This window comes from Larimichthys crocea, chromosome XV (genome assembly GCF_000972845.2).
Source record: "Larimichthys crocea isolate SSNF chromosome XV, L_crocea_2.0, whole genome shotgun sequence".
NCBI classification, from domain to species: domain Eukaryota; kingdom Metazoa; phylum Chordata; class Actinopteri; family Sciaenidae; genus Larimichthys; species Larimichthys crocea.
In genome coordinates, this window is record NC_040025.1 from 5606365 (window position 1) to 5632647 (window position 26283).

A 26283-nucleotide genomic window follows, 5' to 3' on the forward strand; every position below is an offset into this window, starting at 1 on the left:
GAATGTCCTTCGTGGTAGGACTTGGTATAACCTCTGTATACATTAATTATCATTATATAGGATGGAACACAGACAGTCAGACAAGGAATAAAGCATAGAATGACAATACACATTCAAATATTGACCAAAGAAAAGTCAAACACTACCCACCTCCTCCTGTCTTCCCCAAGAAATATCCAGCATCATGTGTGTCTAAGGATATACGCAGTATATAATCACATAGTCACCCCACCCCCCTCCACCCACAAACTGTACACTGGCACAACCTCATACAACAGCAGGAAGTTCAGGTGTATTATGGGACAGAAATAGAAAACCGGGTCACTGTGAGGCACGACGACGTTCTTGCAGAGTAGGACACGCTCAGGGGGGAAAATGGCCTCCTTGGCATTGCGACAACCTTGGAATGATAAAGTGCTGCATGGTAAAGATGACCGGAGGGGAGTCGGATTCAACTTTTAATGAATAAAACAAGCGCACCCCGATCTCTGCTGGAACTGAAGCATTAAAGTTTGGACTGTCTGAACCCTGAACAAGGACACTGCAGGCTGTACTGTTTATTCCCCACTGAACAGGAAAATGTGGAGGACAACACATGCTCCATGATTATTATTATGTTCACAAAACCTGTCAGGACTAGTGAGTGAAGACATGAAGGTGTACAACAGGGAAAACCTGCATACATTAAACATATTCAAGCAAAACACAAAAAGCCATAGAACACAAAGTCCTAAAAAAACAAACTAAACAAAAACTATTTTTCAATCTTGTTTGCAGAAGATGTTTGATCACTCAAGATAACTTGTGTGCAAAAGGTATTACTCTAGGTATTAGGTAGTATTATGTGGTACGCACAAACAGCATGACTTGTGTGCATAAGAAGCACGAGATATTAAATGGCAACTTGTACGTACAAGTTATCATCTTGTGCAAGCAAGTTGAAAAAAAACAACATCATTCAGGACTCTGGGATGACTCCGTACCACAATATTAACAATGCACTACAGTTTAGAAATAAACTTACATACAACAGCACATAGTGCAGCTAAAGTGTAGACTGTTGTGCATAGAGATAAATGATGCGTGAAGATGATTGCTGCCACCCACAACAAGCCTGAACTCCTGAAATCTGAACCTGGAAATCGAATCCTTCCTTTCCTCTATCACCCTGTTTGTTTCAATAGTCCGTTCAATGACAGCGTGAGTTTGATCGACTCAAATCAAAGCACTGTACAATGCTGACACAGTATTTATGATTCACACGACTTTCATCATGAGAGATTTTTTCTTACAATACATTAATATTGAGAGGAGGAGGCCGCCTCCCACATTCTCACACCTGTTCCCTCACAGGATATATGGCTTTTTTTGTAAAACATGAAGCCTCCTAATCCACATCTAGTCGAGCGGTTCATACAGTCAGGAAATGGGAACACAACCAGTGCACAGCTGACAATGAAGAGAAGTTATGGACGAACGTGGAAGCGGAAAAGAGAAGGTCTGGTGTGTCTCTCACAATAATTCAATCTTAATACATTGATAACGGCCGCTGCTGTCGTGGATCCTTCAGATGGATGAAACCAAACACAGATAGGGATAGTTGTGATTGTCATTGACGTCTGATGCTGCTCATTCTCTGTCAGTGTTTGAACAATGTCCATTTTGACCTCAGTCGAGGAGGTTGTTTTGTTTGTCAGCAGGATTACAGAGAAAAACAACCCATTCTTAAAGGAGCCAAATCACAGGGCAGATACGCATGTTATGTTTCACTTTTGCTGTCGATGCGAGATAGGTCAATTGTAATATAGTGGTTGCACATGCAGATTTGCATATCATAGAAGACTGGACTGCTGGCCTGCTCTCCGAGTGCACTTCTAGTTTTGTAGATACATGTTGTGGTCAGACGTATCATGGATGAAAGGCAGCCACTTTACAGCATTCACAGAAATTATGACATGAACCATAGGTGTATATTGAGAATCTACCTGAAATGTCTTTACCGTTACCTTGGTTACACTTCGCCTGTTTCATTTTTTACCTTTAAGCATTAGCAGACCAACAGAACAATCAGTCAGAACTCAGTGGACATACAACACTTTGGATACATGTACAATCTCAACTTCAAGTAATTGCTTAAAATTCATAAAGTGAACAATAGTGCAAAATATGTCAACCAAATAATTAAAAAAAGATTCATGCTGCTTATTTCTTCACCACAGAACTGAACGATTCAGTCGGTGTCAGACTTAGTTATGCTGGTTGTGTCGGGGTGTTTCTTGATCCACTTTTTGGCTCATGAGTCTCTGACAGTCGGACGAAATTTGGATTTTACAGTTGCAGACTGCTTATTTGCCCTCGTTACACATAGAGTTAAACATCTGCACAAGGTCAGCGAACAGAAGAAACCGCCATCAGATGCCTCTTTCGTCAAAGTCCTCTGGAAAAAACACACTCAAACAAAGATGCTGATCCTGAATACAACTGTAAATATCCATTTACATTTGGAGTGTTAGCTAACATGTCGCATTCCATGAATAGAAACGCTTTGTAGAAGTTCTGTTAAATAAATAACATAGATTTTTTTTGTTGCAGTGACTGACAAACTCTTGCACAGTGGACTTGAAATACACACTACCAGAGTGACAGTTAAACTACACCATAAGAGCATTTAAGTTAGCAGAAATATACAGCACAGACTGAGCACAACTCACTTCATTAAGATCTGCGTCACAGTGTCAAACCAAGCCAGTGAGTATCTACAAACAAGTTTCTGATCATTACATGAGTCTCCTATTAGATCTGATGTGTTGAATTTCAAATGTGCGTAATGTGAAAATGAAAGGAGTCCGAATTGAGTTCAGCTGTTTGATTAAAATGCAAGCTTCAGGGTACAAGGATCAGCCATATGAATGCAGGAAATTCCACCCTAAAACAAAATGTCCATGTTGTCCTTATTACTGTCTCCAAACCTGAAAACCACAAAGAAAGACTGAGATGAAAAACACAAAGTGTGTGACAGGTAGCTCTCTGTAAAAACTACACCTGTCATTTTTATACTTAGATTAAATTGTGTTAATTTGTACACCTAAAAGTAGTGAGCTTTAAAGGTGCTGGAAGGTGGACAGAATCAGGCTAGCTGTTTCTTCCTGCTTCCAGTCTTTATGTGGCATCAATCATTATCAATCATCAAACTCTTAGCACAGTAAAAGCCAAGAGAGGTGCTGTGCAGGATAAAATCTAATCACATTAGGAAGTTTTGAAATAAATAAAATATGACATTTTAGAGTCGAATACATCTGTTGATTTGCAGAATACTGGGGACCAACTTCACATGAACTTGAATTAGTTCAATTTAATCATGTACTGTCAGGGTAGAAACACAGTGAACATAGCGTGAAGCCACCAGCTTATACAGAGTTAGAGTTGAAAGATGGGCAACTTTGAGGAGAGGATAACAAGATGCCAGTGTATCCTTCAGGAGAGTGACTTATAGATGCAAAATTAAGTGAGGACAGTTGTAGAAGGCTTAGGAGATTTATTGTTTTTCTGTGTCTTTCTGTGGTATGTAAAAACTTCTTGCCAAGCATCAAATGTCCAAACTGACCCGCACTTTAAATTTTACTTACAAGAAAATAGTTCTAGCACCTAACTTCCTGTTAAACGACAATATATTTGGATAGATTTATTTTTGTGTACGGATTAAATAGGCAAGAAAGAACATGTTTATCTGTATATTTTTCAGCTAGTATGCTAGAAGTATTTTTTTGTTCTTTGAACAAAGCTACGGTAGCTCTGTGTCCAGTCTTACGGCTCAAGCTTGTTTGAGCTCACTACAGTAGTTTTCCATGTAGGAAATTGTGGTACTGCTCAAACAAACATTTCTGATCATCCAACACCCAGATAGTTGATCATTTGGGTAGTATTCAGATGTTAGCATCGTTAAAATTGAGATCCTCAGTCATTTGAATGAGGTTGAACCCTTCCCCCAGCTCTGCTGTGTTTGAATGCACTGTGTTGCGTCTGTAGGTCTTGGCAGCCTTGCTGCAGTGTTTCAGTGTGTTTGTATCCTTTGAATCAACCTGAGTATTGTCTTTTGATAGTAGATAAGCTCCATGTTTTCAGTTTTGAAGATGTCAAAGACTCATAGAAAAGCCCAAACTGTCTCCATAAATTCTGATTTAGGGTGGATTTGCCCTCATTCACTAGCTCATCTACTGCAGACAACGACGCCATTTGGTTACACGTGTACATTCTGATACATACAGATACCGCATTTCATATACTCACCAACGCAAGTTAATTTGAACATGTCAGAATTGAGTCAGACTGGAAGGTTGACAGATTAACGAACCTTTAACATTTCCCTGCATTTAAAAGCCAAACAATCAGCATTAAACATCCAAGCATAGATCATTCATTTCAATCAGCTCATTCGGTTTTGCACAAGTCAGCAGTATTAGCAGACATCTTGGTAGCAAGAGCAAGGACCAGTGGGGTGAGAGACAATAAGGAGCAGGACCAAACAGACCAGCCAGAGACCTTCATAAAAGTCATAAATGCACATTTCCTGTTCTCGATGCTCCCCTCAGCCAATAACCTCGATGAAAAATGCAGGATAGAAAGATTTTTCTCTTCCTCTCCTCGCACTACTTCAGCTATCCTCCAGCGAGCTAAGGACCCAGACCCATACAGGAAAGGTCATAGTTAAGGACCACAGAGGTGCTGAACAGATTCTCCTCATATCAGTGATCCACCCAGGTCTCCCCCGCCTGCGGGGTAATGCCTCAATCCACCTCCCCTGCGCAGTGAGTGCAGGGCCACAGTGCAACAGCCGCGCAGCAGCGACCCTATATGATACATGGGTTGTCCGCCACGGACTGGACCGCGGCAGAGCCACGCCACTGTTGGCACAACAGGGATGGCCACTGCTAGCAGATCGACCAGGAAGTGGCGACTCCAGTAGCTTTTCTCAATTGTACCAGAGTCAGATGAATGTCCCTCCTCTGGCGTGGCCCCCCCTGTTGCTCCTTGTTCTTTAGTTTCATCTTCTTCATCATCCTCATCATGGACCTCCACTACAGTGACACCAGCTATCTCCTCGTGGGTAGTAGATCTCCTTGGCTGAGAGGTGTGAGGCTGCTCTACACCTGGTGATAATCCTGAGCAACTTGGACTCCCATCTGCTGCCTCTACTTGAGTTGATCCTGCTGATAGACCAACTTCTTGTTGTCCGTCTTGCATGCTGAGGTTTTCCACAGTTGTCCCAGTCTGTCTACCTTCTCCACAGCATCCTCCAAATGTAAGCTCCCCCTGCATCCCTACTGATGGCTCTGCTGTTGTATTTGTTGATGTCTCTACTGAGGACTCTGCTAAATTGCACAGTATTTCTGGAGCTGCCTCCTCCACTGTACCCTGAACTTCAAACACATTTCCACCCACTGACCCTATCTGTGCCTGCTGCCCCTCTTCTGTTAGTCCAATCACTGTTGTTTCTTCCTCCCATGCCAACGTTTCCTTCTCTCTCTTCTCTTTCTCCTGCTTTTCCTCTTCCTCCACTCCCTCTTTCTCACACAGGTCTGGACTTTCCATGGAACACGCCACAGTAGCGGAGCGTGGTAAGGGAGGGACCAGCGGTGTTTTGGAGACTGGAATCGGCTCTGTGGCTGTACTCATGACTGTTGCTGTGGTTACTGAAGTTGTGGTGGTGATGGAGTCCAGCTCTTCCTCCCCCTCATCAGACATCCAGGTGGAGGTGGGGCTGCAAGCCTGGGAGCGGAACGTGCGTTGCTCTGCAATGGTATCCAGGTCAGTGGGGTAACCTGCTGTTGCAGAGACGGGGCAGCTTTCGGTCTGAATGCCAGTCTCCCGCAGGGGGTGCAGATAGAGGTGGTGGTGGGACAGGCATGGGTGGCTCATACAGCCCACTCCACCCAGGCCGCAACGAAGAGGCGCTAGTCGCTCACCTGTGCACAGCTTCTCATAGGTGGAGGAGTGCGGCATAGTGTGGGACACAGAGTGGGACAAATTGTGAGGGAAAGAACGAGGTAAGGTATGGGAGAAAGTGTGAGGCAGAGAGTTGGGCAAAGAGTTGGGAAGGGAGTTGGGTAGAGAGTGGGAGAAGGTCTGTGTATAAGAGTTGAGTAAAGAAGCTGTTTCCTCTGAGAGGAATGCAGCTTCCAGCAGTAGGTCTGCCCGGCTGGGTACACTGCTTTCCCCACAGCACACAAAGCCGCTGTCTTGGGTGTTGTCACCTGACAGACAAGGAAAGTCCGGACCATTGCCGTTCCGATCCGCCAGCGCCTGATCGCTCAGCTTAGTGTAAGTGGAGCTCCGGGTAAGAGAACGAGCTGGAGAACCATCACAGGAGCAAGAACCTCTACCTCCTACTGCTGGTTTGGGTATTCCCCCTGGACTTTCCCCTGACACTGATGCTGGCGCCGAACCTCCAACTCGGGTCCGACAGCCTAATATGGCTTCCCCCTCCTTGGCTAATCCATTCTGGGCTAGTTCCATGTTGAGCAAAAGGTTCTCAAGCTTGTGGTTCTGAGTGTTGATGTCTTGGAAGTACTTCTGGACCCCTGCGTCTCCACTGAGCCCCCCAGCTTCACTGAGCCTGGCACGAACAGTGTCCACAGCCTGTTTGAGCTGCTGGATCTCCTGACGCGCCTCCTTTAATGCCAGCTGAGCCTCCACACGGTGACATTCCTCCTCAACCCAGTCCTCCTGCATCCTGTAAAGCTGGCCTCTCAGCTCATCTATCTCTGTGTCCCTAAGAGGGTCAAAGTAAAGAGGAGAAAAGAGAGAAAGTAAGAACAAAAGGGAAGGGGAGAAAACAAGAGTATTAGTAAATACAGATATTACCTTAGTATAAGGGTTAGATTAGAACCTGTAAGGATGGACCGAAAAGAAACTAAGAACAAGTCAGATAATATAAACACTGACTTCCAGGCCAATATTGATATATTTGTTTTGCAGTCTCTCACCTGTCTTGCAGGGTGTTGATTGTTTCCTTTAACCTGGCCCGCAGGTGTCGGATGCACACCTCTTTCTGTTGTAGGGGTGTGAGGTACTGTTCTGGTGGAGGAGGCCGGATACCATGGTTGTCCGTACATGACGTGTACTTCTGATGACGTCTGGCACATAAGCATGTGAAAAGGGTTTTACAAGCTTTTAGGACTGATTTCAGTTAGATGTTGGGTATTGAATAGGGTATATTTTGGGGGTACTAAAAAAGAATCTGTAGCACTCAGTATCAGATAGGTGGCACTGAACGTTTGGACAAGTTCAGGCTGATTCTCAAGGTAATAAAACAGTGTGTTAGACAAGAGCACTGAGTTAGAAGAGAAGCTATTCCTCTGCATTACCAAACAGACCAGGCTGTTTCCTATGCCTTACCCTTTCGTGGGGCTGCAGTCGCTGCCTTTGCAAGAGCCTGAGTTGCTGCCGCTGCTGATGGAGGCATTGCCATAGGGATCTCTATTACTGGGTGGGGCCGGTGTCCGCCTAGTCAAAAGTAAGAGAAGACATGTTAATCTATTTGTGGTAACACCATTAAACCACACTCCAGACAACGAGGTGACAGTGAATTCTGGGTGCTGTTGAACAAATCCATCATGACACTGTTCATAAATCATAACAGACATGAATGAAGCCAACGTCAATACACGTTTACTAACATGCCAATACTGTACAACACAGAAATGCACAGATATACACAGACACATTATAAATACAGAGGCCAGAGTCACTGGTAACAGACAACAATTCTGCCATCGAGACAAGGACACACGCTCCTTTGGGCACTAACAATGATGTTGCAGTTTTTCAAAAAGTGAATGTGCACTGCAGAGATATAAACCAAACCAAAAAATCTAAGCAAATTTGACATTTAATGATGTAACTACAAGAAGCATTCCTCAAAAGAAATAAAGTTTAGATAGGTTTCAAATGAAAGAATATGAAACATAAGAGAAAAGAAGAGGGTAATGGTTCAAACCAAACATGATGCTATGGAAACTATTCTCTCAGATGTTTTCCATAAAGTAACATCATGAAGCATTCACAAAGGGTGGCATCATTCCCATGCTTCAGAGAACAGGAGGAAAGAAGAGGGACCAGAACAAGAACAGACCGAGAGCGAGGGGTGGAGGGAGAGTTTGTTGAACGGCTGTGGCGATCTGGAGACTTGGTGGAAGTGTATCCTTTAGTTGGTGACTTGGTCGATGCATAGCCTTTAGTCGGACGCATTGAGACCATATAGCCTGTCTCCATGGGAACGTAGTCTAGCTCTATGAACTTGCAGTAGTCAAACCTGACCAGGCAGAGACAACAGGGTGTTAAATCACAGAAGACAGCAGAGGGCCACACCAGAACAATATGCGTGCATGATATAAATGTATGCACACTGTAATACTGAGGTGGGACAAAGCTGGCCAGCAGATAGCATGTCTGGGGATTCGCCTAATTTATTCAGAGCCTGAGCTGCAGGCAGGAAGATCCTAAATATCAACAAGCACTCAAACACTGAAGGAGCCCTAGAGAGGTGGCTCACTAAAAGCTTTAACAGAATGGTCAGACTGCTCTCTTTGGCTTCCCCACATGAAACAATCTGCATCCTGAAACACATTTCACAAGAGATCAAATGTTCTGAGGCTCTAATGATTAGAGAACCAGGGGGATTGGCAGCAAAGAGTCTCACCATCCAGAGCATTTTACTCCAAACATCAAAGATATAATCAAACATAAATTCGACCTTTGAAACTAATACAATCCAAAAGACAGAACATGACAGTACAATTGATTTGCTTGCTAAAATCTAGACTATTAAAGGACACAGCTGTGCAATGATAAAGATCAGTCCTACCACAGTCCAACATCTCTGCTACTTAGTACAGATGTCCTTCTTCTGTAAACATGTCTGGAAATACCCATGATAAACCTCACACGTAGACAACCTCACCCTGCACTAAGAGGCCAGATTGCTTACTTCTTCTTACAACATCTGAACAACATTTACTCGCTTTTCTGCAGAGTTAGATGAAAAGATCTACACCACTCACATGTCTGTTCATTCAGTACAAAGCTAGAGCCAGGAGGTGATTGGCTTAGCTTATCCTAAAGACTAGAAGCAGAGGGAATCAGTTAGTCTCACTCACTCCAAAGTGAAAGGTTCCAGCTAAAACATTGATGGTTAAATATTCGGGATATGGACAAACGTGCAGCTGTTTTTGTAATCACTGTTTAACCATGAAGGTAACTACTTGTGTACATCCAAATGTTGCAGGTTTGCCTGACAGAAGCTAGTAAATTGGAGGCTATCCCAATCATCAGGAGTTGTCCATTTCTGAGAACCAATGAGGTGCTGATAGTTGGATTTTTGAGATTTTGAGATTTTGAGTGAGCCAGGCTAACTGTTTCCACCTACATCCAGCCTTTATGCTAAGCTAAGCTAACTGCTTGCTGACTCGTCCCATAACTGTTGGCAAGAGAGAGAGTGTATTTCCCAAAATGCAGAACTATCCCTTCAAAACTAATTCATGTTAGACATTTTCAAAAATCACCTTAGAAACCAAACTTTACACAATAATGTTGAAAACAATTGAAATAAACACAATTTTCACCTTTAAACATTGCTACTATCCTGCTAAAGAAAATAAAGTTGTTGAGTATCACAGTATATCAGTGGAAGCCAGGAAACAGAAGGGTGATCTGTGATGGGCAACTTCCGTCAACACTTTCCTTACTGATAATAAATATTGTAATCATTGCAATTTCTTTATAATCAGTGATATTGAATGACATGTACCGGATGCTGTAATGACCTGTTACTTTAAAAAGACATAACTGTTGCCCAATCACTGGCCTCTACAGAGGAAGGAAGGGACAAGCAGGACCAATCAGAGCAGCCATGAGGGATTTTCACACAGGACACGATAACTCCACGTCATTGAGATACAAAACATGGACACACCCAACTCAGTGACTTTATACTTAAACTTCAACCTGCTGGAACTTTTTTTTACCACATAAGCTATCTCATGCCTGACAGGAACAAAAGGAATTATCAGATCAATCAGGAAAACATTTTCCAATTTAGAACTATTGTCTAGATCACTGGTTCCCAAAGTGAGGGACGGGACCCCCCAAGTGGTCGCGAGGCAGCAATATCACTATATGGAAAGTGTCATGAGATAACTGAATTGAAAGAAAAACCTCAATGAACAAGTGAAAGTCGAACTTATAAGCAATATATCCTCAATTCAGTTAACACAGGACTCAGACAGAGTTTTGATTTCATGATTTTTCTCCACTGCTATTTTTAACACTTTGTTTAAGCATTTAGTTGTTGTTCAGTCACATGGAGTCACTTTAAGTCTGAGGTCATACATGGGCAAACCAGGCAAGTTTAATAATTCACTGGAGACAGTTTGTAACTGTTCAATATTTCACAAGAGTAGCTGTATCTGACACACAAACAAAATGATGTATAAGGTTCACTTCTTTGTGAAAACAAGGCCTGCATCTATTTCCTCATCTAACTTTCCAGCATGGGTTGTTTTAAGGAAACGTGTCCTGTGTGATACACTAGGGGAGGAGGCCAGATATTGACTACTCAATAGTTCCTTGAAGATCAATATATGACAAAAGCCAAGACAGAACAGAAAAACAGGGAAAGTGAAGCAGCAGAAGCAGTGAGCCTGCAGAATACACAGGACAACAGGTTTGACAGACAGTCTATCCCATCCATCCATCCATCCATCCATTCATCCATTCATCCATCCATTCATCCATCCATCCACAGAGATGGAACCTATGTAAGGACTGTGGGTGGTTGGTGACAGTCTGGTGGGCAGTCCGGTGGAGGCAGTCATAGGTATGCTATAGGAGCCGAGCGTTGTCCAGGAATCAGGTGTTGTTTAGTGTTAGTGGGTGAATAGAACGCTATACGCTGTGGGCTTTTTTCTGGTGGAGACTTTGCTCCAGAAGCTGAAATAATCTCAACCTTCTTTCCAAAAAACACATTCAGGCAATGTCAATGTCTCACCAACTCTCTGTGGTTTACCTGGTTAGTGTTTGTATAAAAACATGGTGCTGGTGATTGAGCGGCTGTAGTGAACCAGTGATCACTTCATGATCACAGAATGCTTCCACAGCACAAGGGTAGCGTTATTTCTACTGTGCATGGAGCCGCTAAACACAAAGTTCATGCCATGAAAACTTACATGAAACCAGGACAAAATGCCAATTCTAGTGGAAAAATCTACTTTGTGACACTACTATAGTGTCAGTGGTGTGGGCAAGTACATGTCTATCAGGGTTTCCCTTGTTTTCCTCTGAGCTGTCACTATTGTTAATGCCTCTGAGCTGAATATGAACCCTGAGCGCTCCGACTGGCATCCCAGTGTTGTGTTCATGTTATTTATAGTAAGCTATTTAAAGAATATCTGTTATGTTTCAAACTCAATCAATCAGTTAAGCAACCCAATCAGAGCCTAGCGACTGTAACACAGCATGGCAGGCCTGTCAAGCCGGCTGCAGAGAAAATGATACTCTGAGAGTATGGACAGCCCTGTCTTTATTTTAAACTAACTAGCTCTACACGATAATGCTTCTGCATTTCCAAGTCCTCTACTGGTGAGGATGCTTCATTATGTTGATGAGTGTGGCAATAATAGCTAAATGAGCAGAGCTTAATTAAATGGACAATTGGGGAATGGAGGGAAAACCGACAGGTAAATGTTGCCTCTGTGCGGTTGCGGTTGTGCGGTTTTAGTGGCTACAGTGCATGCCAGAGCAACATCTACAGCTACGGAGCATGCTGTCTGAGACTATAACTCAAGTGAGTCTCACGCAGGGGGCGCAGGCATAGGAATGGCCACTGGCGCCGTGGCCCCTGGCGCAGCCACATCAGTCCCCGTCCCTGTCCCTGACGCCGGCTTGGGCACCGGGACGGGCGAGGACGCCAATATTTGCTGCAAACGGTGTTTGGGCTGCAGCACCTTCAGGGGGTTGAATCTGAGGAGAAGAGACGAGAAAGAGGAGGACACCACAGCTACAGATTGATCTGTCTGTAGCTACACACCAAGAAACCATTTCAACCACTAACCAGACGTCTTGACTGGTGCACAGGAGGGTATCTATCTCTATGTGACCCACACATAAATCTGTGGTTTGCAACATCTGGATGAGACAGATTAAAACTTCACTTCACACAAAAGTAATATAAGTGGATTTTTGCCAATGTCACCAGTCACCAGCCAATGTCAATGCCAAATAGACTTTCCACAGTATTAAAGTAGTGACTGTGTGAAACTGGACCACAGAAGCAATCAATGTCCAACAATCATTTTGTACACATTAGCTATAAAACATACATTCTGGTTGTACAAGATTATTGCAGCACTTGCAGTGTAAAGTGAGAACATTAGTACAACACAGTATACGGCTTATTGGATGTGGAAAAGTCATCAATGGTCTCCTTTCATCTGTTACCAGTAAACCGGCCAAAGAAGTCCAGTAACAGTAGGAGAGAACACATCAATACACTCGATAAACTGTGCTCAGGTTACACTGAACTTGCCGTTCACTGGTCTGTGTGTGGGAGGGAGACTGCGTCTAGTTTATTTATTTGAGTCCATCTTCTTGCCAATAATACCACCAAAGCTCCTCCATCAGTATCAATAGAGCTAATTAAAAAAAAGAGCTAATTGAGGTAAAAATGCTGACATGACCATGACTGGAGCAGAGAAGAAGAGAGCTGAGTAAGAGTGGAGCGTTCCACTTTCTAATACGTTTTAAATCATTTTATTAATCTTCCAAAATCAATTTGCTAATGCTTTATATATAAGTGAGAAGCCAATTTATTTGAATAACCGTTGGGTTGCCAGTGAAAAATCTCAGTTTAGTCATTAATAAAGTTATTAATAAAAGGTTAGGAGTACTTAGTTTTCTAATAAGCCACACTACACTACACTCTGCAGTTACAGGTGTTAATAATTCATTAATATCAAGGCTGCCACGTTTCTCAATTTTTATGAATCCCACAACAAAACATAGAAAGATCCTCTCCTGCATTTTCCAAGAAGGTCAGAGGTCAGACTGTCTTCTTAAGCATGCACTAAAAGACAAAGCTCGAGTCCTGCTGGAGGAAAAGAAACACCAGCCAGAGTGATGACAAACCTGCTCTTAGTTATGGATGATAACTGATTTATAGAACATAAAACAGACCTCTAATTAGAAGGTGGTACCAACAGATAAGCTCTTCAAGTGTGAAGTTTAGAAATACTTATGCTCCACATACACAGAGTACACACAAAATAGATACTCAACAAAGGAATGATAGAAAGAGAAAATGTAAAACCAGTGAGTGGGTTGGATTCAATTCAAGTCAATCAAGCTATCAAGAATCAATAATCAAGTTAAACCAAGACCATGAGTCCTCCTACTTGAGAGAGAGATATATTCATGAAGCTTGTGTGCCGTGCAGGAAGACCACTCTGAAAAGAGAGTGTGATGTCCATATTTGCCACAAAGAAGAAATGAAGATGACATAAGATAAAACATTTTATGTTTATGTTTTATGTTTACAGGCAAATATAGATAACTAAGCTGCATAGGTTTTACATTAAAATATCATCTACATACATACAAACACAGTCCTTCATGTGTATAGTAGTGCTGCGTCTTGCTAACACCGTGCAGTATGTACCTCTAATCATGTTGCAAAGCCTCTGTGGGCTGCTGGGATGGAGGTCTCCATGGGGAATCTTCTTTTCCACTGTCTAACTCCTCTTTCAACAACACTCCTTACCTTATGAGTCCTTACAGGTGGGGGATATTTAGTTATTTATGTGACAATATGAAGCAGCTTGTGGAAATGGAATGAATCTGTGCATTATCTAAAGCACTGTAAAAGCTATCAAAGGTTATGTTAAGTCATACATTTTATAAATTTGTTTGTCTCCTAGTCTGTAAAGTAGAGCTACTTGTGTCAACTGTGGTTGTCATATTATGTTACACTGAATACCCCAGCGTAAAAACAGGACAGGTCGTCATTGGCTACTCACCGGCGAGAACCCAACCCAGTCCTCCGATTGGCTGGAGCAGGGGCAGACATGGGGCCAGACAGCCTCTTCTGCGACCTTTATCTTCTTATGTCCTCACTCTGTCTCTCTGTTCGTCAGATCAGGACTGAGAGCCTGCAGTGAAACACAGACATGACCGGTGAGTGATGATGTAGAGACACGCAGACACCCAGAAAGAAGAGAGAGTGGTCAACAAATCAGTGACAGCTTGAGAAAATGACAAAAACTATTGAGGTTATACACACACACACACACACACTTTTGCTGACTGCCTCTGCGTTTGGCTCTGGATGCCTCAGCAAGCGGCATGGTGCTGCTGACTCAAGCTGACACTTGCTGGCTGGCAAAGACAGAACATCAGGGTTCAGCAACCACTGTGGGAGAACTAACCAGTCACCGCTCATGTGTCTCATCTCAGGTCAAGCACCAGTGAGAGGGGCAGAAGTGAGCAAAGGGAACAGACATTTACATCTGCATCTGTGTGCTTTTATTAAGTGCTCTGTGTGTTTGTTCATGACCATGAGCGCTCCCACGTGCCTCTTTGAGTACTGAGACTCACACGTGCATGCAGACAGTGAAACGACAAAACTAACCCCGGCATTATGTTACTGGAAACAGCAAATGCAAGTTGTAAGACAGAGAGAGCGGGAGGCAGAGATAGAGGGAAAAAAACAGAGAAAGAGGAGGCTTATTCACATCAATAATGCATCACACACAACTTAGTGGGCTCCTGAGTGCCAGGTTTGTGTGCTGTATGTATGTTAATGTGAGGCACTTATTACTGTAAGTCACCTCTCCATTCTGTGTTGTCTCTCTGCCAACCACGACTGACTCAAACCTTCCTGTTCTCTCTCCCACTACAGTCAGAGAATGAGAACATACAATAGGTGGATTCATGGAATAAAGCCTTGCATTGATAACTCTCTACTGTGTCAATTGAAAGAACGACAAATGGGAACTTGTGCGTACTGAATATGCTGCCTTTCATTCAGTGTTTCTTTGAAAGGGGAACTCCACAACTCATGGGGAGTACAGCATGAAAATAACCTAAAAATGTAATTTGAGTAATCTCATATTGATCTTGGAGACTAGAACATTTTTAAAGGAGCAGCGTGGAGGATTTAGAGGAATCTAGTGGGGTAGTTATGCATGTAATATTCACCTTTTTAGAATTAATTCGGTGAATAGGAAGTGCATTTAAAACAAAGTAGGGCTACAAAGGACCCTACAGAGTTAGGGAATGAAAGTGAAAGAGTACAGCGTTAGGTGGCTTTTAGGAATGCCAGAAGTAGCACTGTTGAGGTGTGGTTCTGCTCATGAAAGTCTCTGAGATCTTTGAGATGTAGCAGTGCTGAAAATGGAGGACACAGTTTTGGGTGTGTTTCTGCAACAAGAGCATGCTTCTGAACTTCTTGAATAAGAAACATGAGCCGTGCAAAGAACATGTTGGTGTGTGATGCCACATTAGGATGATGGATGCATGATGATGGGGCATTGGAGTGACCTTTGCTGATCATGACTGTGAGGTTGCTGAAGTAGGGTGGACTTGAGGGATCATTTGCGAACAGCTAATATGGTTTAAATGTCAAAGAGAGTGGAGGTAGTGAGCTAGTGTGAGCATTGTGCTGCAAAACACTGCAGAAAGTGCCCAAACCAACAGAAGAAGCAGCGTCACTGTACAAATGGATGTTGTGTAGGTGAGCCAGGTGTTCAATCCTAGAAGAAGGCAATCCTGTTCCAGTAGGCAAGGGTTGAGCCAAAGATCGAGCTTGGCATGACTTGGACTGTCCAGGTAGATGGAATTCAAGAGTGATGGGACGGAAGAAGTGATTGATAGAAGTTAGAAGAAAGAGATAAAAGCTTGTGCTTAGGTGCTGTAGTTGGAGAGAGAGAAGGCATGAATGCAAAGTGGATATGATTTTCATGGAGATCTTTGCCTCCAAAACAAAAGGGCCACATTAAATTTAACGGCCATGTAATTGTTCATTTTTGTCTCTGGGTGGAAAATTGTAAACAGAGTATTTCTGAAGAGAGAGAACGCATAATTCTCTGGAACGGGTGGGTGTTGTCCCTTTCAAGTAGCAGTGCCATTTGTGTCCTTCAAGGAATCAGTCAGTAGGTGGTAAATGAAGGGAAGGCATCACAAATACAGCAAGATCTGTGTAAATAAAGTCAACGATCTGTCTGCATAAACTGGAGACGGATGGAAGATTAGATGTTAGGATGATGAGCAGGAGGATTAGCTATACACAGGGTCAAGTTAACGGTTGCTTGCTAGGCTGGAATGGGTCGAGAGGCAAGACTTGATTTAAGTATCGAAGGAACTTGCTGCTGCAAGGGATATGGAGGAAAGCTAGGTGCCAGCACCTCCAGTACTAAAGGTTTGCAGGGATTGGGAGACGGAAGATTCTGGCAACCTGGTGCCAGGAGCTCTGGCTAGACTGAGCTGCTGTGGTTGCTGAAAGTGGGTGGCAGGGGACTCTGGCATCCTAGTACCAGGAGCCCTGGCTAAAGCAAGTTGCCGCACTTGCAGCAGGGGTGTTGTTATCTGCTGCCAGGTTCGCCTGCTAAGGTTGGCTACTGTGGTTGCTGGAAGTAAACATCCTGGTGTCTTTTGCCTTGGATGATGTAGATTGCTGGTGCTGGTGCTGGTGTTGAAAAACCTGATGGGGTGGTGGGTTAGAATCATTATTGGGGTTGTTCAGCTTCCTTTCACATGTGGTCCCATTTTTCTGTTGTGAGAAAAACTGCAAAGAAAAAAAAGAAAACATAGGGATGGGTCTGTGCAAACATAAACACATGAACACACAGAGGCAGGTCAGGCAGGTTTGAGTGCCGCACATGTGTTTTACCTAATTAAATCCAAAGTAAACAAGTCTAATGAGTCCAAATACTGTAAAATGATGTGTCTGTGAGTAATTAGTCTGCTTTATTAGTCTATAATAAGGTGATGTAACAAATGATCTGAATGTTTATGATCAAAGACAGAGTGAATCAAAGAGATGAAGATGAAACGCAGGCAGAGGGAAGATGAATAGGGACAAACCTGCAGCCATTACTGAGATTTGATTGGCTTGTGGGACTGTTTACATCAAAGCTACGTGAATTATGATGGTTTGGTGATGATAAAGAAATAAAATTAGTCCTTTCACATGAGCACAAAGACAGAATAAAAATGACATTGTCTATTATGTAACACAGTTCACATAATATTGGATTTTTTTTTTTCATGATTTTACAATTTTACTTTACATAGTGTGACTCAGGCTTGGGAAGGCAGCATGTTCTCTGGACGCTGTCACAACAGATCAAGCCACATCACAGCACATCATACAGGATTTATTAGTTGGGCCTGTTATGTAACACCCTCCGCAGCTACACACACACACACACACACACACACACACACACACACACACACGCACACACACACACACACACACACAGTATATATGACATGCAAGCAGCTTCTGCGCTGACAAGACAGAAACACAAAGCAGGTAGAGGAGAGAGACGGGGGTGACAGAGGAGAGAAAGAGGGATTGATGGAGTAGTGAAAGTAGGGACAATAAGGAGAGAGGTAAGTCAGTGACATGGAAGAGGGGATGAGGCACCTTGTGAAGGTGAGGAAGTGGAGACAGACAGTGAAGTAGTAGGAGTAGAAGGAGGGATGTCAGATTGATAGAAGATGGAAAGCACTTTTGTGTGCAGGGCAATAACATGGACAAACAGAACTGTGCAAATACAAGATTACACACACACACACACACACACACACACACACACACACACGCACACACACACAGTCATTGTTCATCCCCCTCTGTGTCTGCAGCAGAGACACTGCGGCTTCCCTTGTGAAAGAAAGTGTGTCCTTGCTCTCTACAATGATATGACCTTGACTAATCTCTGCATATCTGAAACAAATGTTCTGCACAGTTGGAGTGTACATGTGTGTTTATGCATGGGACTCAGTGCTGTGAGCAAAGAGCTGACTCGAGAGCAGAAGTACAACATAATGCGAGAAAAGTGGTACACACAAAGAGGTAATGATGCTCCTTTCCTCATCCGAACAGAGCAGACTGCAGTGGTATTGCAACTCACGACTTGCACCCCATAGGGGTCGGGACATAGTGGAGAAGGCGGTGTGTGTGTGTGTGTGTGTGTGTGGGTGTGGGTGTGTGTGTGTGGGAAAGTGTGACTCACACCAGCTAAAGTCTCCTTGAACCCACTGTGTATTCCCAACTGACAAACAGGCACAGAAACAGGTTTACTGGCTATCAGACAGCCTCTGGGTCGAGAACACTGAGTCATTGCTGTTAATCCAGCAGACCCATTCAACACTGAGTGTGTGAGCAACACTCACAAACAAACACATCCATATACAGTGCTATGGATGTTTTTGTTTGTGAGTGTTGCTCATCCAAAGCCCCTGTGGTCCTTTCCAACACCGTTCCTGTCTTGTGTTTGGACACTGATCAGTGAGAGGCGTTGAATCATAGATAAATGATATTTATTTAACCTACTGTGTGTATTATCTATCCCTCTGTGTTCCTGTTATATCACACAGAGGTCAACATTGTGCTAAGTCATGGCTCTGTGGAAGGTTGTACATCAGCAACCTGTCATTGTATATTGCAGTGACCATTTGCTGACCCTGTTTCTTGTGTACAGAACAGAAATACCATAAGATATTCTAGAGATGCCCATATAAAATCAGCAGTGCTGTGAGGTAAACAAATTACAGTTTAGATGTTGATAACATTACAAATTTTAAACCAAAAATATTGGTTTCTTGCTGAGAAGATCAATATCACTCTTATGCCTCTAAGCTAAATATGAAGCTAGATCCAGCAGGTGCTTAGCTTTGTGGGCTAAAAAATCAGCTTAAAATGCACAAAAATATAACTTCTATAAAATACATTCTGTTAATATGTGCTGCTGATTACTGCTCCCTCTCTCATTTTCTCTTCTTAGCTTCTTCGCTCTCTTCTCCTCTGGCATTATGTCCATAGACGCTGCTAAACCTGGTTATATTGCCCACTTGCCCAGCTCCAGTTCTGGCATGACACGCGCAGCTCCCTGTCTGTATTGCCCCACGCTCCGGGTCTGAAAACCTACCCTAGTACTCTGAGCTCATAGTCTAGGCAGCCTGGCTAACAAACTGAGCTAACATTAGCTAACAGCAGCTACAGCTGGCAGCAATTTACTTCACTGTCTATCAGGAAACTCCGTAAATCACAGAGAGTTGAGACCGGAGGACATCAGAGGGAAAACCAGAAAACATTTTCTCCATAAAATATGATCCAGTTTGACCAAAATCACCAAACAGTTGGTGGTGTGCGACATAGTGCTGTAATGTGTTACGTACTTCTCATGGGGAATTGAACCCAGAGCACAAAGTTACACAGAGACAGCATTCACCTGATTATAAGCCACGGTAGCATCGACATGATTAATAGATCTTGTGGTAGAAATGCTAATCAATGTTACACATCATATAAATAAAAACAGTTTAATTCTGTATTTATTATAAACTCCATTAGTTAAGAAGCTTCCATCTGATTTAAATAATACATCCCTCTCTATCTGACTAGATGATGACGATAACTCATTGTCTTATTTAGACAGATTGCACAGTCAGCAGCTTCTATTATGATGCTGCCTGGGAAACACAAAAGCATGACGCACCACATGTGGTACTCTGAACTATAAATACACATAAGGTCAAGTCAGGAAATTTTATAATTGTGAAACTGATATCACATATAAGATCATGTTTACTTTAGTAAAATAATTTTAGATTAGTTTAGATGAAGCCGGTTCATTCATGATTAAATAATTAAATGATAAAGCTTCAGAGCTGACTGTAATAAAATTCAAATCTTTGTGATCATGTTTGTTTGTTAGCTGGAGCCAGGTTTGTCCCTGAAGTATTCTCATGGAAGAAAACAAGGACACATGGGACTCCTCTGTTTCATATTAAACACGGATGCATTTTATCTGTACGTACCTGTTCCTCTCATGGTTTAAGAAATAATAATCAGCCTATGCAACAGTTGGAAAATGGAAAATCAACTGAGGTGTCATTACTACTAGATTAATGCTGTTGAAAACAAACATATCAGCATGTTCCCTGCAGTCAGTAACAGCACAGATGTTACTAATAAGATTACAGATGGCTCTGTTCACAGTGAGCTAAACCAGCACACACCCTGAAACTATGGCAGCCGAATGGAATTAAGCCATCATTCATTTCTTTGTTTACGCCTGTATTTTTACTACATAACATGTCAGTGTCTTTTGTTAAAAAAAAACCCTATTGTGTTAATGACTTACCTTCTTCCCTTGGTAGTGACTGCAGACGCAGCTTTTATAAATACACAGAATGATCAAGGATCTTTTATTAACACTGAGCCGCTTTAGTGTCTCATAACTTAACTCATATACCAACTCAGATATGACTGTGATGCATAAGACAAGTCTAACTTGCATCAACCACATATTGAAAGAAATGCAGAGGCGCAGGCTGCCTCCTGGCTAGCAGCTGATACCCAGTTGGGCAGTTCTTCAGTTTTGATGCCCGCTGCTAGTGTGTAGCTTGCATGTGGACTGCTGTTTATGTGCTGTGCTGTGTTGTGTTTATCCCCCATCGTCCACAAGGGGAAATGAACAAACCCATTCTCTAAAGAGAAGTGGGGCAAGCTGCACAGAGGTAAGGTTTATGCAGAAACATGCAGAAAGTGTACACAGTCAAAATGTTGGCTTGTTTCCATTTGTAGTCCAAATAGTATTGACCAATTATAGCCTTGGTTGCAACATCTGGAGATGCCATAAACAGAGCTGCCAGGTGTGAGTATTTGAGCTCTACTCAACATTCTAGCGATTGTGCTGATGTGTTCACCAAGTTAGATTTTTTTCGATTTTTTTTACTTCTTTCTGGATCGTCATTGGTGGGTCAAAGGTGAATGTGGGCGGTACTAATCGATTCTCCTGACTCTGATTGGTCGACAGGTGACAGGTGTCAATCATCCACACTCTGTGTTGCTTTAGCCTTAGCAGCAGCGCTAGCTGCTACCTGCTGCTTCATATTCTTTTAATACCGCTTGTTTTAAACATTGCGTCGTATTAAAACTCAAAGTCTTCTTTCTTCTGCCACACTGGTGAAGACATGTTTATTATTAGTCTGGCAGAGACGGGGCCAGGCTTGGGGGGGGGGGGGGGGTCCCTGGCCCGGCCCTCTGTCAAATTTTAGAACCCAATGTTGCCCACCCCTGTTTTAGACACATTTGTAATATTGCATATTGAGTTTCCACTTAAGCATAATAAATAGAACTCATGCTAAAGCACATAAACATATTCACCTGACTCTATTTCGTTTTGAACAGTTCATGTCCAATGCATGCTGGCATATGCTGTGGAATGTCAATTACTGTCAAAGCCACTATTGTGGCTGCACTTCTAATGGAGAATATAAACGACACGAGCAGAATGGACAGCAGCAACAATTAGCTTCTACACTTCAAGCCTCTATTGCTCTGTGGACGTGCATGTGGTCCAAGAAAGTGCACTAGTGAGAAGAAGCAGGCTATTGCTGGATATAGCCAGTATATGTTGTACTCACTCTCATCAGATCAGTAAACTAGAGATGTGACAGAGCACAAAGAGTGACTTTTGGTTTTCAATCCTGCAGAGTCACCCTCCTGCTGCAGCGGATGCAGACCAGCTTAGCTAAAATCCAGCAGAGCACAGCAGTAAAGCTACAGCACAGCTCTTACACGGCCATCAATCAACACATTTAACACAGAGAGTGCAAGGAAAAATGAAGGAGAGGAGGATATAACAAATACTGCTAAACCTTTATAAATACATCTAAAGCAATTACCCACATTTTCTGTTTGTTGTCTTGTAATGGAGTCAATAACCTCCTTTACATCATAGTCTCTCTGGATTTTGAGATTTAGCCATAATGTAGCTGCAACTTCTTTGTAAAATGTAAACGGTTGACTTCTGAGGCTCTTTACAACAACACTCTTCTTTGAGATTCTGTCTAATCTGGAGCGTCATAATCTTAATCAGGTCAAAAGCTCTAAATATCTTTCGCACTGGGTTTGTCATTAGTGAGCCAAGCAGCAAGGGCTAAAAGCATGCCAGTGCACTGCAGCCTAAGTGATCATACTAATAGTCTGTGTGAACTATTTTACTCAGAGGCAAGACAAGCAGAAGAGCAGCGATAAAATGAGGAAATCAATATCTGCAATCATGCTAATACAATGTTGGAGAAGACTGACTCTGTCTACATTAGGCTGCATTCAAGTGCATTAATACGATGAAGACAGCAGTGCATCTTTTTTTTTATCCTTTTGTCATATTGTAAATATTAGTACCATATTCTTATGGTGTGCAAGAGATGGTAAACAGTTGCCTATTGACACATCTAGCATACACAGAGCAACATTTGCATTTAAAGTCATGTTGGCCATTGGACTAAAAGAAGACCAACCCCACCTCTTCGCAAAAATATTGCTGTCTCAATTCTCGTACTTCCATATTTTGAGTACATAAGTTCACACTGTCAGTTATGTCAAAATGCATGGTGCACTGTCAGAAAGTTGGGTGTGAAACACTGGACACTTCTTGTCCTCAGTGGTCGCTGATTTGACTAAAAAGCAAAAGAATACTGCAATATACAAATGTAAGTTGCACACATGTTTTATATTTATGTTTTGGTAGTCAAATATTGCTGCTAATGTTTTGCCTGGTTGCTATTTGGTGAAGAATAAGTCTGCAACAGCCCTATTCAAATTAAGACAACACTACCCTACTGAACTTAGCTCCAGGAAGTACATAGTGCACACAGTATACTACATAAAAGTGTACTAATCAGAATTCAGACACAACATGTGAATGTTGTTGCTATAAATCCAAAACAATGAGCTCAAAGACGCTAAAAGGTCGTGCAGAGCTGAGAGGAACTGACACTGACATTACAATGTAAAAATATCGAATATTGTAGCTTCAAGAGTCCAAAATAAACCCACAATGTGACAAATGAATAAAGTGTCTGTAACCAATATTTTTACACAAACAAGTTCCTCTTAGCTTTATAGTATCTTTCAGCTCATTGTTTTGGTTCTCTGGCCCACGACTGTAATGTTTAGATTCACTCTGGGCTCTCAAAATCTTTCATTTTTGGTTGCAGCAAAAAATGCCCCACTCCGCTGTGGTTCAAATTTTCTTAAAGGATGTTTTGAAACACAGCAGTAATCAGTGTATCCCTTTCAAAGATACAATGAAAAGTTACTGCACTGTTCCTTCCCTTGCAGCAAGACATGCTGAAATAAATGTTGTGATTAGTAGGGATGAGTGAGTACAGCATTATCTGTATCTGTATCTGTACTCTGCGTGGGTGGAGCCAAAACCGAAACTAGGCGGAGTTTAGCCCAGAAGTGGGTTGAGTTGTCTTGAAATGGGCGGGGCTTTAACCAGTATGTTATTTTAAGCATGTAATTGATATCGGTTGATCAGAAATTGTTATATTTATTGCTGATTAAAAAACTATTTACAAGACAGTGACAGACAAAGAGAGAGAGATAGTTTGTGTGTGTGAGTGTGTAGCTTAATTTGTAATATTATTTATACCACTACTACCTTTATTTTTTTAATGAAATACAGTAAGAAAGTGTCAGACACTTAGACACTTGCTTTATCCGTACCGGATACTCGTTTCAAGCCGAGTATCCGGCTCAACTCTAGTGATTAGCACTACAGTTACAGTCCAGACTACATGAGTAGCTACATGTGCTGCATGAAAGAGGTTTTAAAAAATAACAATCAGCAGACTTTGGAGATTTTGCACAAATAAAGAACTGAAATGAACACCTGAATACAGTCCTATGAGACCACTGCTGGGGAGTCACACTATTACAGATTAATAATTGTGTTTGTGGTTATAATCATCACAAGAGAAAATGGCAGAATTAAGAGATTTTCCCACCATAGGCGCATCTGAGCTAACACCATGCTGTGAGAACGACTGCCAAGTCACCATGGCGATGATAAGTCCACCACTTGTGTGGAACGTGAGCAGAACGAGAGCTGCCATTGGTTGAGAAGACAGAGGAACAGGATGGAGGAAGCCTGCAGCTGACAAGATGGCCATGCTGTAAAGGGTAGAAGTGACCTGAACCAAAGGACAGTAAAGAGCACAGGGGTTTGCCTCTGTAGTCAAGGTGCGTTGTGTTTCTGTTCCACTCACTCTTGCTTTCCAGACACTGTAGACTGTATGTGGGCTTAAAAAAAGGACCATATTCATGGAAGGATTAGTGAACAGGACTACAGGTCACAGGCAAGGGTGTCAAAATGACTACAAGGTGACTCAGAACTACTACATAGACACACAAAATCACCACAAAGAGACTTGTAAGGACTACAGAAAGATGTAAAACAACCACAAAGAGAAACAAATTGACTACAAACATAAACAAATTGACCCACAAAGAGAAACAAATTGACTACAAACATAAACAAATTGACCAAAAAGATAAACAAATTGACTAACCTCAAAACTACTACAAAGACACAAAATCACTACAAAGAGAGTCATAATGACTACAAAAAGAAGTAAAACAACTACAAAGAGACACAAAATGATCACAAAGCATCTCTTAAGAATCTCTGGTTGTATGTAGTGCACTTTAAAGACCATCAGCCAGCATTAGTTGTCAAAACATATCATGTTTTTTGTGCCAAGGTTATTCAGGAAGATCTGAGACTCTCCAACCAAACTCAAAATGCACTTAAGGTCATATCTGACTGGCTCTTATGTTCCAAATGTTGAAGAAAAACAATAAACGGTGAGTTAAGCCCATACAGCCATACAAATCAGATAACGCTTTGATGCCATTATAGTAATGCAGTTGCAACATTTGAAAGCTGTGCCTGTGTTATCCTCCTGGTGGGACGTGCGTTCCTGAAATACAGAAATGCTGCAAGGTCAAACTGCAGCGCTGGGCGACCTGTCACGACTTAGCTTCCTGCAAACATGGATGTCACTTACTCACTAAGACACAGTGAGCTGTTTTCTCCATGCAGGGACAGCAGAGCAGTCTATTCATCAATAAATATGTTTACTGTTCTGACGCTGACACCGGTGGACTACATGCATCTGACACCTAAAGGCCCCTGGGAGTTACGCGCTCACAAATGGGCGCACAGGATGTTGATAAGACGCGCAAACATCTGCCGGAGCGCACTGCGCAGCATCCATCAGCTGCACCAAAATAAACAGACAGGAAATACCCCGAGCCTTGATACGCACGGCTTTAAATAAACAGCATGTTCCACGCATTTACTCCATTCATACATTATTGATCCTTGATGCACACAGTCTCCACTCCGCAGGCGCATCCGCCGCAAAATGACAGCTCCGCCGCGTCCAGCGGCTCTGATGATTTCAATGACAAAGTCAGGCCTCGCTTACCTGTGCCCCCTCTCCCGTTGCAATGTCAGTCCTTTCGCGGTTCCATCGCCTCGGTTTTCATTGTTTCCCTGCGGTTCTTCGCCAAGAGCTCCGCTGGATGGAGCGGCGATCCTGGCTCACACACCCGGGAAGGGAGGGGAGGAGAGGAGGAGAGGGAGTGGGGAGGCTGGACCAGGAGGGATACAGGAGGTGCGCTGGATGGCTGCCGCGTCAGGAGAGACACAAGGGTATATGGATGGAAGCATCTGCGTCACGTTACGTCGGATTGTTTTTAAAGGGAAACACCTCTCAATTTGTAGAGGGAGGCACTCGGATGCAAGATTACTGCATATATGATTACTGCACACAGAAGTACTGCATATATGATTACTGTACACAGGATTACTGCATATATGATTACTGTACGCAGGTGTACTGCATATCGCGGTACACTTCAGGGCTCTGTGAGGTTTGTGTTCTCAGAAAACTGGATGATAGGATCAGAATTAAACATGAAATGAACGCATGGTGCTCATGAAGACGTGATGACGTCACAACACATTAATTTGGTGCCAAATTAACTGGTATTCAGTTACAAATCATAGAGCACGTGTTATTAAAGAACTTAGGAGGCTGTTCTTTCAACAGTTTTACTGTAAAACAGTAAGTTTGAAATTTACAGTAATTAACTGAAAGCCACTGACATGTAACTTAGTGTGAAAAGTAATTTTACTGTGT

General features: G+C 42.6%; 1 protein-coding gene across 3 annotated transcripts; it reads right to left on the minus strand.

The window, feature by feature from the left end:
• Nucleotides 1–585: 585 nt before the first annotated feature.
• On the minus strand, nucleotides 586–25846 carry snphb (syntaphilin b). 3 transcript variants are annotated; one of them, XM_019269305.2, is made up of 7 exons: nucleotides 25567–25846; nucleotides 14067–14198; nucleotides 11851–12015; nucleotides 8132–8311; nucleotides 7396–7503; nucleotides 6984–7133; nucleotides 586–6769 (listed from the first exon to the last, which is right to left on the minus strand). In XM_019269305.2, the coding sequence occupies exons 2-7, from the start codon at nucleotides 14114–14116 to the stop codon at nucleotides 4738–4740; spliced, it is 2685 nt and encodes an 894-aa protein (XP_019124850.2). In that variant the 5' UTR covers nucleotides 14117–14198; nucleotides 25567–25846; the 3' UTR covers nucleotides 586–4737. The 3 variants fall into 3 exon arrangements, with proteins under 3 accessions (XP_019124850.2, XP_019124859.2, XP_019124866.2); XM_019269314.2 differs by lacking the exon at nucleotides 11851–12015; XM_019269321.2 differs by lacking the exons at nucleotides 8132–8311; nucleotides 11851–12015.
• Nucleotides 25847–26283: the final 437 nt, after the last annotated feature.

What these genes read in the sequence shown, in the direction of transcription:
- snphb (XM_019269305.2), bottom strand. Translation starts at nt 14,116, where the DNA reads ATGTCTGCCCCTGCTCCAGCCAATCGGAGGACTGGGTTGGGTTCTCGC. An exon ending in ACTGGGTTGGGTTCTCGCCG is followed by an intron (nt 12,016 to 14,066) that starts GTGAGTAGCCAA and finishes TCTTCTCCTCAG; the next exon opens with ATTCAACCCCCTGAAGGTGC. An exon ending in CCTATGCCTGCGCCCCCTGC is followed by an intron (nt 8,312 to 11,850) that starts GTGAGACTCACT and finishes CTGCCTGGTCAG; the next exon opens with GTTTGACTACTGCAAGTTCA.